This window comes from Sorex araneus, chromosome 2, assembly GCF_027595985.1.
Source record: "Sorex araneus isolate mSorAra2 chromosome 2, mSorAra2.pri, whole genome shotgun sequence".
Classification (NCBI taxonomy): domain Eukaryota; kingdom Metazoa; phylum Chordata; class Mammalia; order Eulipotyphla; family Soricidae; genus Sorex; species Sorex araneus.
Window position 1 is genome coordinate 36,288,101 of NC_073303.1, and position 13,339 is coordinate 36,301,439.

Here is a 13,339-nt window from a genome sequence, read left to right on the forward strand (position 1 = left end):
AAGGACTTCCTGTTAGCATTAATCTGTTGTTGATATTATCCCAGTTGAAGTCATTTTCAGGCTCTAACTCTGCAGGAGAGATATGACAGAAGGTAAGGTGCTTGCCTTGCATGTGGCCAACAGGGCTTTAATCCATGGCACCACATATAGTCCCTGCCAAGAGTGATCCCTGAGCACAGAGCCAGGAGTTATTCCTGAGTGGTGACTGGTGTGGCCAAAAGCCAAAAAAAAAAAAAAAAAAGTCACCACCAACAGTAAAGGGTCTTTACCTCAGATTCCTCGCACGGCAAACACTGATAGGAATAATCCGAATGCACAGAAGCATCTCTGGGGTCATCACGAACTTGTAAGATTGTAGCGAGATACTGAAATGAAACTCATGGAAAATCGATGAGTCAGTCTCAGCCCTGGACACGGCACACAGTGCGACAAAGATCAGGTGAGGGAACAAGTGAGAGGGCGAAGTCCGAGGTCCCAGGTGTGGCTCCCAGTGTCCCCAGGGTGGTGTTGGGGGCCAGAGATCAGGCCTGGGGATTCCTGGTCTCCAGAGTTTCACTTCTCCCTCTGCAACCTGTGTCAGCGCCTTCTACCCGGATACTCCTGACGCGTCCGCATTCCTCACTCCCATTGGGTGTGGATGCCTAGATCCGCCAATCAGCGTCCGCGACGCTCCCAGTTATAAACTGACTGCAATCACAAGTGTGTCAGAACCCGCCCGCTTCCTTCAGTATGTGGGAGCTGCGACCCCTCCTGCTGCTGCTCTCGGGGGCCCTGGCCCTGACCCAGGCCCGGGCGGGTGAGTGCTGGGTCGGAAGGGGAGTTCGTTGCGGGGGGAAGGGTGGGGAACTGCCAGGCACTGATGTGCAGGACCCCGAGAAGGAGTTTCTCCGGTTCCCTGCTCGGACGCCCCCAAATGTTCCTCCTTGTCCCCCCAACCCCCAACTCCCCTCGCGCCCCTAAGTCTCGCCCTTCTCGGACCCTCCCCCCTTCCCGTCTCCCGAGCCCCCTCCCTTTCCCTCACCCTGGCCCCGGGGCGCGCGGGGCGGCGGGTGGGCCGGGTCTCACCCCTTCCCCTCCCCCAGGCCCCCACTCCATGCGGTATTTCGAATTCGGTGTGTCCCGGCCCGGCGGGGAGCCCCGCTACATCGAAGTCGGCTACGTGGACGACACGGAGTTCGTGCGCTTCGACAGCGACTCGGCGAGTCAGAGGGAAGAGCCGCGGGCGCCGTGGGTGGAGCAGGAGGGACCCGAGTACTGGGAGGAGGAGACGCGGAGAGCCAAGGGCAACGCACAGACTTTCCGAGGGAACCTGAACACCGCGCTCGGCTACTACAACCAGAGCGAGGCGGGTGAGCGCGGCCTGGCAGGGACGAGCCAACACGGGGACGGGCCGGGTCGCCCCGAGGCGGGTCCGAGCGTCCCCGAGGCTGAGGGACCCGCCCCGGACCCTTGACCGGGAGGCGCCGCGGGGACCGGGCCCCGGTTTCGTTTTCGGTTCGGGGTTAATCTGTGCGGGCGGGGCAGACTCTCACACCTTCCAGAGCATGTACGGCTGCGACGTGGGGTCCGACGGGCGCCTCCTGCGCGGGTACAGTCAATACTCCTACGACGGCGCCGACTACATCGCCCTGAACGAGGACCTGCGCTCCTGGACGGCGGCGGCGGGCACGCAGGCTTGGAGAACCCAGCGCAAGTGGGAGCAGGAGGGTGGGGCTGAGTATGAGAGGAACTACCTGGAGAACATCTGCGTGCCTTGGCTCCTCAAACACCTGGAGCACGGGAAGGACACGCTGCTGCGCGCAGGTACCGGGTCCCGGGTGTTGACGACCCCTGACCGCCCGGTGGAGGGGCGACTCCCCACAGGGGGACATAGTGGGGTTCAGTGTCCGAACAGCGCCCCTTCTTCAGTCAGGAGAGGGACGGCCCCGCCTGGTTTCCATGTTCTGTACCACAGAGACCTGCCCTTCCCTCAGGCCACCCTGTGTCCTCAGGACCTTGAAGTTTCTCAGTGTAGGAGCGTGGGGGGAGGGGCGACCTTCTCAGAAATAACGAATATGGCTTCCCTGGGACCCGGCAGCCACCTGTGAACTCTCTCAGGTCTCAGCTCTGACTCCTGCTTCTCTCAGTCCCTCACCCTCCACCCAGGGCAGGACAGAGTCAGTGTCTCCTGAGAGACCCGAACCTCCTTCCCAAACCCTGTTCTAGAACTTTCCAAGGAATTAGGATTTTATCCAGTTTCTCCAGCCAAGCTTGTGTCTGGATTTTTACCTCCTATTCCAAACCAATTATCCTGTTCAACCTAATTGTGGACGTGACCCAAAGTGTGAATTTTCTCATTGTTCCTCCTCAGAAGCCCCCAGAAGCCACATCACGCACCACCCCTTCTCTGACCAGGAGGTCACCCTGAGGTGCTGGGCCCTGGGCTTCTACCCTGCCGACATCACCTTGACCTGGCAGCGTGATGGGGAGGACCTGACCCAGGACACAGAGCTGGTGGAGACCAGGCCTTCAGGGGATGGAACCTTCCAGAAGTGGGCGGCTGTGGTGGTGCCTTCTGGAGAGGAGCAGAGATACACGTGCCGTGTGCAGCACCAGGGCCTGCCGGAGCCTGTCACCCTGAGATGGGGTGAGGAGGGGGACGGGGCACAGAGCCTGTTCTCAGGGAATCAAGGTTGGCCCCTCTGGGGAACTTTGGAGGGTCAGGCTGGGGCTGGGGGTCAGACCCTCTCCTTCCTCCCTTCCCAGAGCCCCCTTCTCAGCCCACCATCCTCACTGTGGGCATCATTGTCGGCCTGGCTGTCCTCGGGGCTGTGGTCATTGGAGCTGTGGTGGCAGCTGTGATCAGCAGGAGGAAGCGCTCAGGTAAGATGGGGGTGGGTTGGGGGGAATCTGTCCAAAACGGCAGGTCTTGAATCTTGTCCCACTTTGGGGGTCTCACCCATATTAGTTCTCCTACCTCATTTGCAAGAGCACCACCCGCCCCTGTGCTGTAGCTCACACTCCCCTGTGTGTGCCGCTCTCAGGTTTGCTCAAGAAAGACACTTTCACTCCCATAAGCTGGGAATGAACCTGGTTCCCAGGGTCCCAGGTCACAGGGACTGTCCCTGTGAGCACAGACCGCCAGGAGAGACTGCTCGTCCTGGAGCGTCTCCGTCCTGCTTGTTTCGTGGTCCTGCCCACAGTCTTCAGAGTTCTGAGGCTTCCCTGGGGTCCAGGCCTAGAGAGCTGCTCTGTGGGCTCAGGACCCAGTGCTCTCCCCAACCTTCCCTGGGCTGTTTCCTTCCCGCAGGTGAGAAAGGAGGACAGTACACTCAGGCTGCAAGTAAGTGTGGGCCGGGCTGGGGCCCTGGAATTTTGGAGACAGAGACCGGAGCCCATGGGAGCTCCCGCACCCCTAGTTCCTCCTCTAGTCCCACCCACTGGGGCTCTGACCTTGGCCTGTTTGTTCCTCCCCAGACAGCGACAGTTCCCAGGGCTCGGATGAGTCTCTCACAAAACCTAGAGGTGAGACTCTAGACTGGAGTGGGCGGGACTGGGCAGAGGGGACAGGACTGGGTTTGGGGGTTCTTTGAGTGGGATGCTGGGAGCTTGCTCAGGATGTCACCACTTCTGTCACTCACCTGGGTCTCTTCATTCTTTTCTCTCACAGTGTGAGGCAGCTGCCCAGCTGGGTTTCCTCTCAACCAAAAGTTGTGACTCAAGAACTGCTGATTCTCCTTCTGCCCTGGGACCTGAGTGTGTCTGTGTCCTGTCACACTCTGTGATGGGGGAGACTGACCCACCCCTGCCCACCGGGCCCTCCACACTGACCTGCGTTCTCTTCCCTGATGCTCTGGGCTGTGCCAGCAGAGACAGGACTCAGACGTTTCCATCTGTGTTAGCTTCTTGTTTCCCTGAATAATGTTTCTCCCTTACTGAAATCAGCATCTGATTTGCATTTTTCTAATTCCTGTTTTGTGGGGTTGAGGGTTAATAAAGGAAATCCCTGAAATTTGAGAAGAAAAAAAATAAAATCTTGAGACCTTCCATGTGTTTTCTGTTTTGATTTGAGTCTGTCCCACCTGTGACCAGAGAGGCTGTGAGGGAAAGGGAGGGGACAGAGGTGTGCCCAGTCTGTCTCTGTCTCAGTCATTGTGGGCTTTGATGAACCTCTAACTCCTTTGTTGCTTTGGGGGAGGGGGGCCCAATCCTGGTTCTGCACTCACGGGTCACTCCCGGCAGGCCCAGGGAACCATATGGGATCAGATCCAGGTTGGCCACATGCAAGGTAAGAGCCTCCCCCTGTACTGCTCAAGGTCCATCTAACCCCTGTGTTTTTTCCTGAAATCCCAGTGTGTTACTCTATTTAAAATATTTCTACATTCTATATCCCAGAGATTGTGTGACACACGACAAACCCCAACACATGAGAACATAATGTCTTATTGTACATTTTAACTTGAGTTTACACACTAGTGTCAATTGCCTCAAACTGCACGTGTTTCTCTTGGGCAGAGCCTCACCCATGAGTAAACTTTCTCCTGGACCTGTAGGCTGCATTTGTAGCCGCCCAACGTGTTTTACCTCACACCACTAATATTCCAAGAGTAGCATATTAGTGGGGTTTAAAGTAGAAGGCAACCAAACTTAGAGGGACATATATTTTTACAGATATATATATATATATATATATATATACATATATATATATATACACACACACACACACACATATGGACTGGACTGGGCCTCTTCCGCCCAGATTTCCCATTTTCCAGTAGCTAGGTGGTCACACCCAGGAACTGCCCCCGGCACAGTGTAATCCCACCAACGGTCAACATCCAGAGAGTTAAACCAAACTCCCAGAAGAGAGCAATGCAGAGAGTCTCTTGCCCAAGCGCCTGGCTGTCTTCCCCGTGGCCCCTTGGAGGGGATTGGCTTCAGCTTCCCTCCCCGCTCCGAACACAGGTTCTGTGGTCGAAGAACCCCGGAGCCTAGCCACAGCCATGCTCAAGGTCCCTCTCCACACGTTCAGACGAGCCTCACGCATGAAGGTACTGGCAGAGGAACCCAGGTGTGTGGAACCCGGGGCTGAGACCTCCAAGCCTGCTCGGATCAGGAGTGGGCCTCTTCTGCCCAGATTTCCCATTTTCTAGTAGCTAGGTGGTCACACCCAGGTACTGCCTCCGGCTCCGTGTAACCCCACCATCGGCCAACATCCAGAGACTATAAAACCAAGCTCCTGCAAGCTCATGGTTGCAAAGCAGCCGTGTGACATCTTATAGCCTACTTCTCCCTCTGGAAGAACCTGGCAAGCTACCGAGAGTTTCCTGCCCTCATGGGAGAGTCTCACAAACTCCCCATGGTGTATTCATATGCCCAAACCAATAACATGATGGGTCTCATTCATCTGACCCTGAAAGAGCCTCCAATGTGGTATAGTTGGGAAGGACTAGAGAGACTTCTAAAATCTCAGGGCTAGGACAAATGGAGATATTACTGAGACCACTCGAGAAATTCGACGATCGATGGGATGATGATGATGATATATACATATATATATCCATATATAAATATTAGAGAAGTGCTTACTTAATGGCCCCTCAGTGAAATACAATAATCTAAACACACGTTCCTCTAAGGAAAGTTTCTTGGATCATTTTCAGCAGTTTATTCATAACAAATAATACAAAATGTATTATTTCGATTCTACTTTGAGGCAGGGGTTCGGGGCCGTATGGAAACATCTGAAATATGGTGGTAGGAAGGTGTTATGGTGGTAGGATTGGTGTTCCAATATTAAATGTAATAAATATTTTTATTTGTACTACTTTATAAAAATAAAATAAAATAAATTTTTTTAATTAAAAATAAATTTTGGGGCTGGAGTGATAGCACAGCAGGTAGGGCAGTTGCCTTTCACGTGGCCAACCCAGGTTCGATTCCCAGCATCTCATATGGGCCCCTGAGCACCACCAGGGGTAATGCCTGAGTGCAGAGCCAGGAATAATCCCTGTGCATCGCTGGGTGTGACCCAAAAAGCAAAAAAAGAAAAAAGATAAACATAAATTTTAAAAAGCTGTGTTTGATGCAGTCAAAATGCCCTTCACTGCTCATGCATGGCCTGTGTTTATGAACTGCATGGTTTAGTTATTTTTATCTTATTAAGTTTATTTCCTCTCCTGCTCTTCATTGTTGTTCTTAGTGATGCTGTGATGTCCGGAGGCTGGGCACATGCCTGACTGGTGTGTGCACGTGTCTAGCTGTGACGCTCAACACGAGGTTGGTGGGACTTTCCCACGTGCTTACTGGGGGTAAGGCGAAATCCCAGTTGAGGCATAAATTATACTTGTGGTGTCACTGGAATCACTGTGATGTCCACCACATGCCCACCAGAGGCCACAGCTCCTGTTCCTGGTATCCTACTCAATATACCTTAACCCTGACACCATTTGCTAGAGATAAAAGACTCCATCTATGAGACCCAATTTCAATTCCTAGCATCCCAATGGTTCCAGAGCACTGCCAGGAGTAATTCCTGTGAATGAGCCAGGAGTAACCCCTGTGCAACGCCAGATGTGACCCAAAAAGAAAATAAAAAAGGGAATACATGGTAATCTTTGCAAATTTTTCTCCTTTGATACTAAAATAACATTGGGCATATTTCACATTTTAAAAATATTTTCTATTCAGGGGCTGGAGCAATAGCACAGCGGGTAGGGCGTTTGCCTTGCACGTGGCCGACCCAGGTTCGATTCCCAGCAACCCATATGGTCCCCTGAGCACCGCCAGGGGTGGTTCCTGAGTGCAGAGCCAGGAATAACCCCTGTGCATCGCCAGGTGTGACCCAAAAAGCAAAAAAAAAAAAATTTCTCTTCATTCAATAAAAATTTGTTCAATGTATTATAAAAATTAATAATAGCATCTTTACTATCAAGAATGGCTAATAAAATAGTAAAGAATGATTTAATTGGGCTAAACATAAAAATTGTGTTCTAGTCAAGTCTTTTTTTTTATTGAATCATCATGAGAAAAGTTACAAAGCTTTCAGGTTTAAGTCTCAGTCATACAATGATCAAACACTCATCCCTTCACCAGTGCACATGTTCCATCACCAAGAACACCAGTATACCTCCCATCCCACCCCAACCCCCGCCTGTGTGGCTGATGATTTTCACTTTAATTCTCTTTACTTCGATTACATTCAATATTTCAACAGAAAACTCTCTATTAATATTTGGATTTTCCCCCAACAATCAGACCTGCTGAAAAGGTATCATTTGATAATATGTTTTCCATTGCTGAGAAGAAGAGCATATAAGGTTTTGGATTTCTGGTATTTTAGCAATTAAGTCCATCAAAAGAAGTTAAAGAAAGAACATTGAGGTAGCAAGGCATGTATTGTTTCCTTGTGTCTGAAAATCAGTGGATTTAGGGTTCTGGAAAGAGATACAGAACCAAAACTGTAACCAAAACCTTTCCTGGACTAAAAGCATCTGGGTTTGCATCCCAAAGACAAGCTGGGCAAGATTCTGGAATCTACATCCCAAAGACTAGGCTGGGCTAGCACCTGGAATATGCATGTCAAAGACCAGGCTGGGCTAGCACCTGAAATCTGGATGTCAAAGACAAGCCAGGTTTCTGTGAGAAAGGAAAACTAACTATTTCAATAAACAAAGTATTTACTGAAGGCAGCTTAAAGGAAAAGATGTTTTGCTTCATCCAAGCCAGTCAGGACACATGAGAAATCTCACCCATTTTCATGGGTCCTATGTTTCTGCTTTTGTGAGGTGCAGTTTACATAGGCTCATGCTGATGGCTCAGTCCCAGCCCAACACTTATCACCTCTAGATAGATCAACAAGATTAAAACTCAGCAAGGAAACACTGGCTTTGAAGGAAAAAATAGAAGAGAGAGGGTCAATAGATGTGTATAGGGCTTTACATCCCCCCAAAACAAATACACATTCTTTTCCAGTGCACACAGAACATTTTACAAAATAAGTCACTTTCTGGGTCACAAAACATACCTTGAAAGAATCAGGAAGATAGAAATTGTATCAACTGTCTCCTCAGACCACAATGCACTGAAGATAGAAGTTAATCACACACAGACTGTGAGAACCAAATCACGCACCTGGAAATTAAACAACTCAATGTTGAACAATGAGTGGATCAGAGAGAAAATCAAGGAAGAAATCAAAAGATACCTGAAAACAAATGAAAATGAAGACACGAACTACCAGAACCTTGGGATGCAGCTAAAGCCATGTGCAGGGGAAAATTTATAGCTCTACAAGCATTTCTTAGGAAGAAAGAAAGGGCCCTTATAGATAACTTCACAGCTAAAGATCTTAGAAAAGGACCAACTAAAGGAGCCCAAATCAGGCAGAAGGAAAGAAATAATGAAACTTAGAGCAGAAATGGAAACCCAAAAAACAATCCTTGAGATTAATGAAACCAAGGACTGGTTCTTTTTTTTTTTTTTTTTTTTTTTGCTTTATGGATCACACCCCAGCGATGCTCAGGGGTTACTCCTGGCTTTGCACTCAGGAATTATTCCTGGTGGTGCTTGGGGGACCATATGGGATGCCGGGGATCGAACCCGGGTCGGCCGCATGCAAGGCAAATGCCCTACCCTCTGTGCTATCGCTCCGGCCCCTAAGGACTGGTTCTTTGAGAAAATAAACAAGATTGATAAACCACGAGCAAGACTCACAAAGAAAGAAAGAGAGAGAACCCTAATAAACATAATCAGAAATGAAAAGGGGGACATCACAACAGACACCAAAGAAAGTCAAAGGATTATCAGAGACTACTTTGAAAGTCTGTATGCCATGAAACAGCAGAACCTAGAAGAAATGGATAAATTCCTGGATTCCTATAATCTCCCAAGGCTGAACCAAGAAGATTTGGAATACTTGAAGAGACCTATTACTATCAAGGAAATTGAAACTGTAATCAAAAGTCTTCCCAAAAACATATGCCCAGGTCCAGATGGATTCACTAGTGTATTCTTCCAAACATTTAAAGAGAACCAATTGCCAGTTTTTCTCAAGCTTAGCCAGGAAATTGAAGAAACAGAAGTTCTCCCAAACAGTTTCTATGAGGCACATATCTCCTTAATACTAATAGCAAACAGAGAGACCACAAAAAAAGAAAAATACAGACTGATATCCCTGATGAACATGGATGGGAAGATCCTCAACAAAATATTAGCAAATAGAATCCAACAACTCATCAAAAAGATCATAAACCACGACCAAGTGGGATTCATCCGGGGGATGCAAGGATGGTTTAACATTTGGAAATCAATCAACATAATCCATCATATCAACAAAAGAAAAGGTAACAACCATATGATCATATCAAAAGCTGCAGAGAAAGCATTTCACAAGACCCAGCACCCATTTATGATGAAAACGCTCATTTAAATGGGGATTGAAGGAACTTTCCTCAAGGTACTCAAAACTATCTACCACTTCTATTCAGTCTAGTACTGGAAGAACTTGCAATAGCAGTTAGGCAAGAAAAAGATATTAAGGGCATACAGATAGGAAAAGAAGAAATCAAGCTCTTAGTATTTGCAGATGATATGATACTATATTTAGAGAACCCTAAAGCCCCTACCAAGAAGCTCCTAGAAACAATAGACTTGTAAAGTCACATGCAATAAAACCAATACCCAAAAGCCCATGGCTTTCCTACACACAATAATGAGAGACAAGAAAGTGACATGATAAAAGCAATCCCGTTCGTAAACATGCCTCTGGAAATCAAGTACCTCAGAATCAGCTTAACTAAGGAGGTAAAGGACCTGTACAAAGAAAACTACAAAATGCTACTTCACAAAATAATGAAAGAGGACATAAGTAAATGGAAACATATCCCCTGCTCATGGATTGGGAGAATTAGCATTGTTAAAATGGCAATACTCCCCAAAGCATTGTACAGATTCAATGTGATTCCTATAAGGATACCCATGAAATTCTCCAAAGAAATGGATAAAACACTCCTGAAATTCATATGGAACAACAAATCCCCACGAATAACTAAAGCAATTCTTGGAAAAATGAAGATGGGAGGCATCAACTTCCCCGACCTCAAGATCTATTACTGTGTGGTAATAATTAAAACACAGGGAATTGGATCAAAGGCAGAGCAGCAGACCTATGGAACAGGGTTCAATATCCTTACACACACCCTCAACATATGATCATCTAATCTTTGATAAGGGAGCAAGTAATGTGAAGTGGAGTAAGGAAAGCCTCTTTAACAAATGGTGCTGGCAAAACTGGACAGCTACATGCCAGAAAATGGGCTCAGGCTTCACCTAACATCATGTACAAAGTCAGATCAAAATCGATTAAAGCCCTCAATATCAGACCAGAATCCATTAGGAACATTGAAGAAAACCCTCTACAACATTGAAGTTAAAGGTATCTTCAAATATGACACGCCACTGACCTAGCAACTGGAAACAGAGATAAACAAATGGGACTATCTTAAACTTTAAACCACCTTCTTAAAAGCATCAGCCCGAGACTAAACCACCTTGTTAAGAGCATCAGCCCTTACAAGACACCCAGGGGCCAGTGAGGTGCCTTAGCTCAAGGGGCTGGGGCGCAGGCTGTGTGTGCTGCCAGCCCTGGCTCACCCAGACTGGAAGGTCCCTCGAGCACCCCTGGGAACAGCCCCCAGACACAGAGCCTGGAGTGACACTGAACACAGCAGGGTGTAGTACCCCCAGCACCAAATGACCACAGAGAAAGGGAGCGAGATCCCACACAGGCTCCACAGGAACCAGTGACCTGAGACATGGGGGAAAGGTCTGTGTGTCCTAGTGACAGTAACTGTAGCCTCATGTCTATGGCTACTTTGTTGCGCTTTCCCCTGGTTTCTTCCATGTCCTCTTCTGCTGCCCCATGTGGGTCTCTGAGCCCTGCAGAGTCCAGCCCTGCCCTCCCACAGGCCACTTCCCAGTCAGTCACTCTCCACTTCCTGAGAACTGAGTCTCACTTCCTCCTCCCCGTGCCAAGCAGTAAGCTCCTTCCCGATCCCCATACTCAGGGGGTGGGTTCATTTCACTTTGTATTTACTTCTTTGGTTTTGGGGTCTCACCTGGCTGTGCTCAAGGATGAGTCCAGTCAGTGCTCAGGTGACCATACAGAGTGTCAGGGATAAAGCCCTGGTGAGTAGTATGCGAGGTAAGTGCCTTACCCACTAGCCCCATAGCGCTTTTACTGTCTGGTCCCTATAGCGCTTTCCCCAGAATAAACAGGGTTTCAGGAGAGAACAGCCCCATCGTCTCCCCACTCCCCACACCAGGCCCTGGATGCTCTTTCCCCCAGTGAGGGGCAGGACAGCAATGGTCCCGCCCTGTCTAAAGGTTCCTCTGCTTGCACAGGATTGGGGCCTGGAAAAGATGCTAAATAAGTCTAAATACAAGCTTCCAAGATACCCCAATGCCAGTCCCATGTCTTCCACCTGCTGTCACAAGTCTCTCACACTGGGTGCCTAGATGAGGCCCAGGGTTCACCCAAGGGAGCCTGGATCTCTGCTGACCATGTCCACCCTTTAATTCTCTCCAACACCAGCAGTTTTGTTTTCATATCTATTTTCCAAACTGATGTTTTATTTTTACCAAATGGAAAAAAATGTAGATTCAAAAGTCTAATACAAGGTTTGGGGCTGGAGAGATAGCACAGCGGGTAGGGCGTTTGCCTTACACGCGGCCGACCCGGGTTCAAATCCCAGCATCCCATATGGTCCCCTGAGCACGGCCAGGGGTAATTCCTGAGTGCAGAGCCAGGAGTAACCCCTGTGCATCGCCAGGTGTGACCCAAAAAGCAAAAAAAAAAAAAAAAAAAAGTCTAATACAAGGTTTAATCACAAATATTCTTGTACCCCATTTCCTGAGGCAACTGGTGTTTTCCTTTTAAGTGACTCTCTCATTGTTATCATAGCTGACTGTTCACAATTATCTGTCACAATTGTTAAAAATATCATTCCTATGTATTTGCATAAAGTTTAATATTTTTCCATTACCTCAAACCAAACAACAGATTAAAGGCAGGAGAAAAAGAAATCCAGCTATCTTCTGATGAGAAAGAGTAGATATATACTTGAAAAGTGTAAAGGTAAAGGATCTACTCTTTCACAGCACCATTTATTGTTGGAACCATTTTTTCCCTTTTTCTTCTAATTTTGGGGTGGAGACTCTTGAGCAGTGCTCAGGAGGCCTAAGCTCTGGGGTCTCCGGTGCCACACCTAGAGGTGCTCTGAGGACCATGTGGTGTCAGATTGAATCTGGTTCCATGTACCAATTAATCCCTGGAATAATTTTTATTTTTTTAATCTTTACACATTTAATTTTTTTGTAAAACATGATTTCCAAAGTTGTTCATCATACAATTGTTTAAATAGTTGTTTCAATACAACGTTCCACACCAATTCTACTAGCAGTAGAACCTTCCCTCCACCAAAGTCCCCAGTTTCCCACCCATCCCTTAAGCATGCCTACTAAGCAACACAAAGTAGTTTATTTCATATTTCTTCTTACAACACATGCTAATACGTAAAATTATTCGTGCATTAAGAACTCCCTTTGTGGGGCTGGAGTGATAGCACAGCGGGTAGGGTGTATGCCTTGCATGCGGCCAGCCTGGGTTCAATTCCCAGCATCCCATATGGTCCTCTGAGCACCGCCAGGGGTGATTCCTGGGTGCAGAGCCAGGAATAACCCCTGTGCATTGCCAGGTGTGACCCAGAAAGAAAAAAAAATTCCCTTTGTAAGGCAATCTACAGAATGAGAAAGGATATTCACCCAATACCCGTCTGATAAGGGGTTATATCAAGGTGGGGAGATGGGGTGGGGGGGTGGGAGGGATGATGATGTCATCAGTGGAGAACGGGCACTGGTGGAGGGATGGGTACTCAAGCTGTGTATGACTGAAACACAAGCACAAGAATATGTAAATCTGTATCTGTACCCCCACGGTGATTCTTTAATAAAAAAAAAGATTAAACTAAAAAAATAAAATAAAGTTAATCCCAACAAGAATGAAAAAAAAATTCCCTTTGTAGAGACAGTTTTTACTGAGGTGAATGGTGTGGCACAGACGTGCTAGCTCTCGGCAGTTGCACAGGCATGCTGGCTCTCTGAGATTGCACAGGCATGCTGGCTCTCTGAGGTTGCACAGGCATGCTGGCTCTCTGAGGTTGCACAGGCATGCTGGCTCTCGGCGGTTGCACAGGCATGCTGGCTCTCTGAGGTTGCACAGGCATGCTGGCTCTCTGAGGTTGCACAGGCATGCTGGCTCTCTGAGGTTGCACAGGCATGCTGGCTCTCTGAGGTTGCA

General features: G+C 48.3%; 1 protein-coding gene and 1 long non-coding RNA gene across 2 annotated transcripts; both read left to right on the forward strand.

Annotated features, from left to right (window-relative positions):
• The first annotated feature begins 710 nt into the window (after positions 1 to 710).
• On the forward strand, positions 711 to 3,197 carry LOC129401643 (saoe class I histocompatibility antigen, A alpha chain-like). Its single transcript, XM_055124376.1, has 6 exons — positions 711 to 796; positions 1,083 to 1,349; positions 1,525 to 1,803; positions 2,351 to 2,626; positions 2,746 to 2,873; positions 3,183 to 3,197. The coding sequence occupies exons 1-6, from the start codon at positions 730 to 732 to the stop codon at positions 3,195 to 3,197; spliced, it is 1,032 nt and encodes a 343-aa protein (XP_054980351.1). The 5' UTR covers positions 711 to 729.
• Positions 3,198 to 3,453: 256 nt separating this feature from the next.
• Positions 3,454 to 4,026, forward strand: LOC129402012 (uncharacterized). The gene is made up of 2 exons (XR_008628495.1): positions 3,454 to 3,504; positions 3,650 to 4,026. It is a non-coding gene; the product is annotated as an uncharacterized LOC129402012 (long non-coding RNA).
• Positions 4,027 to 13,339: the final 9,313 nt, after the last annotated feature.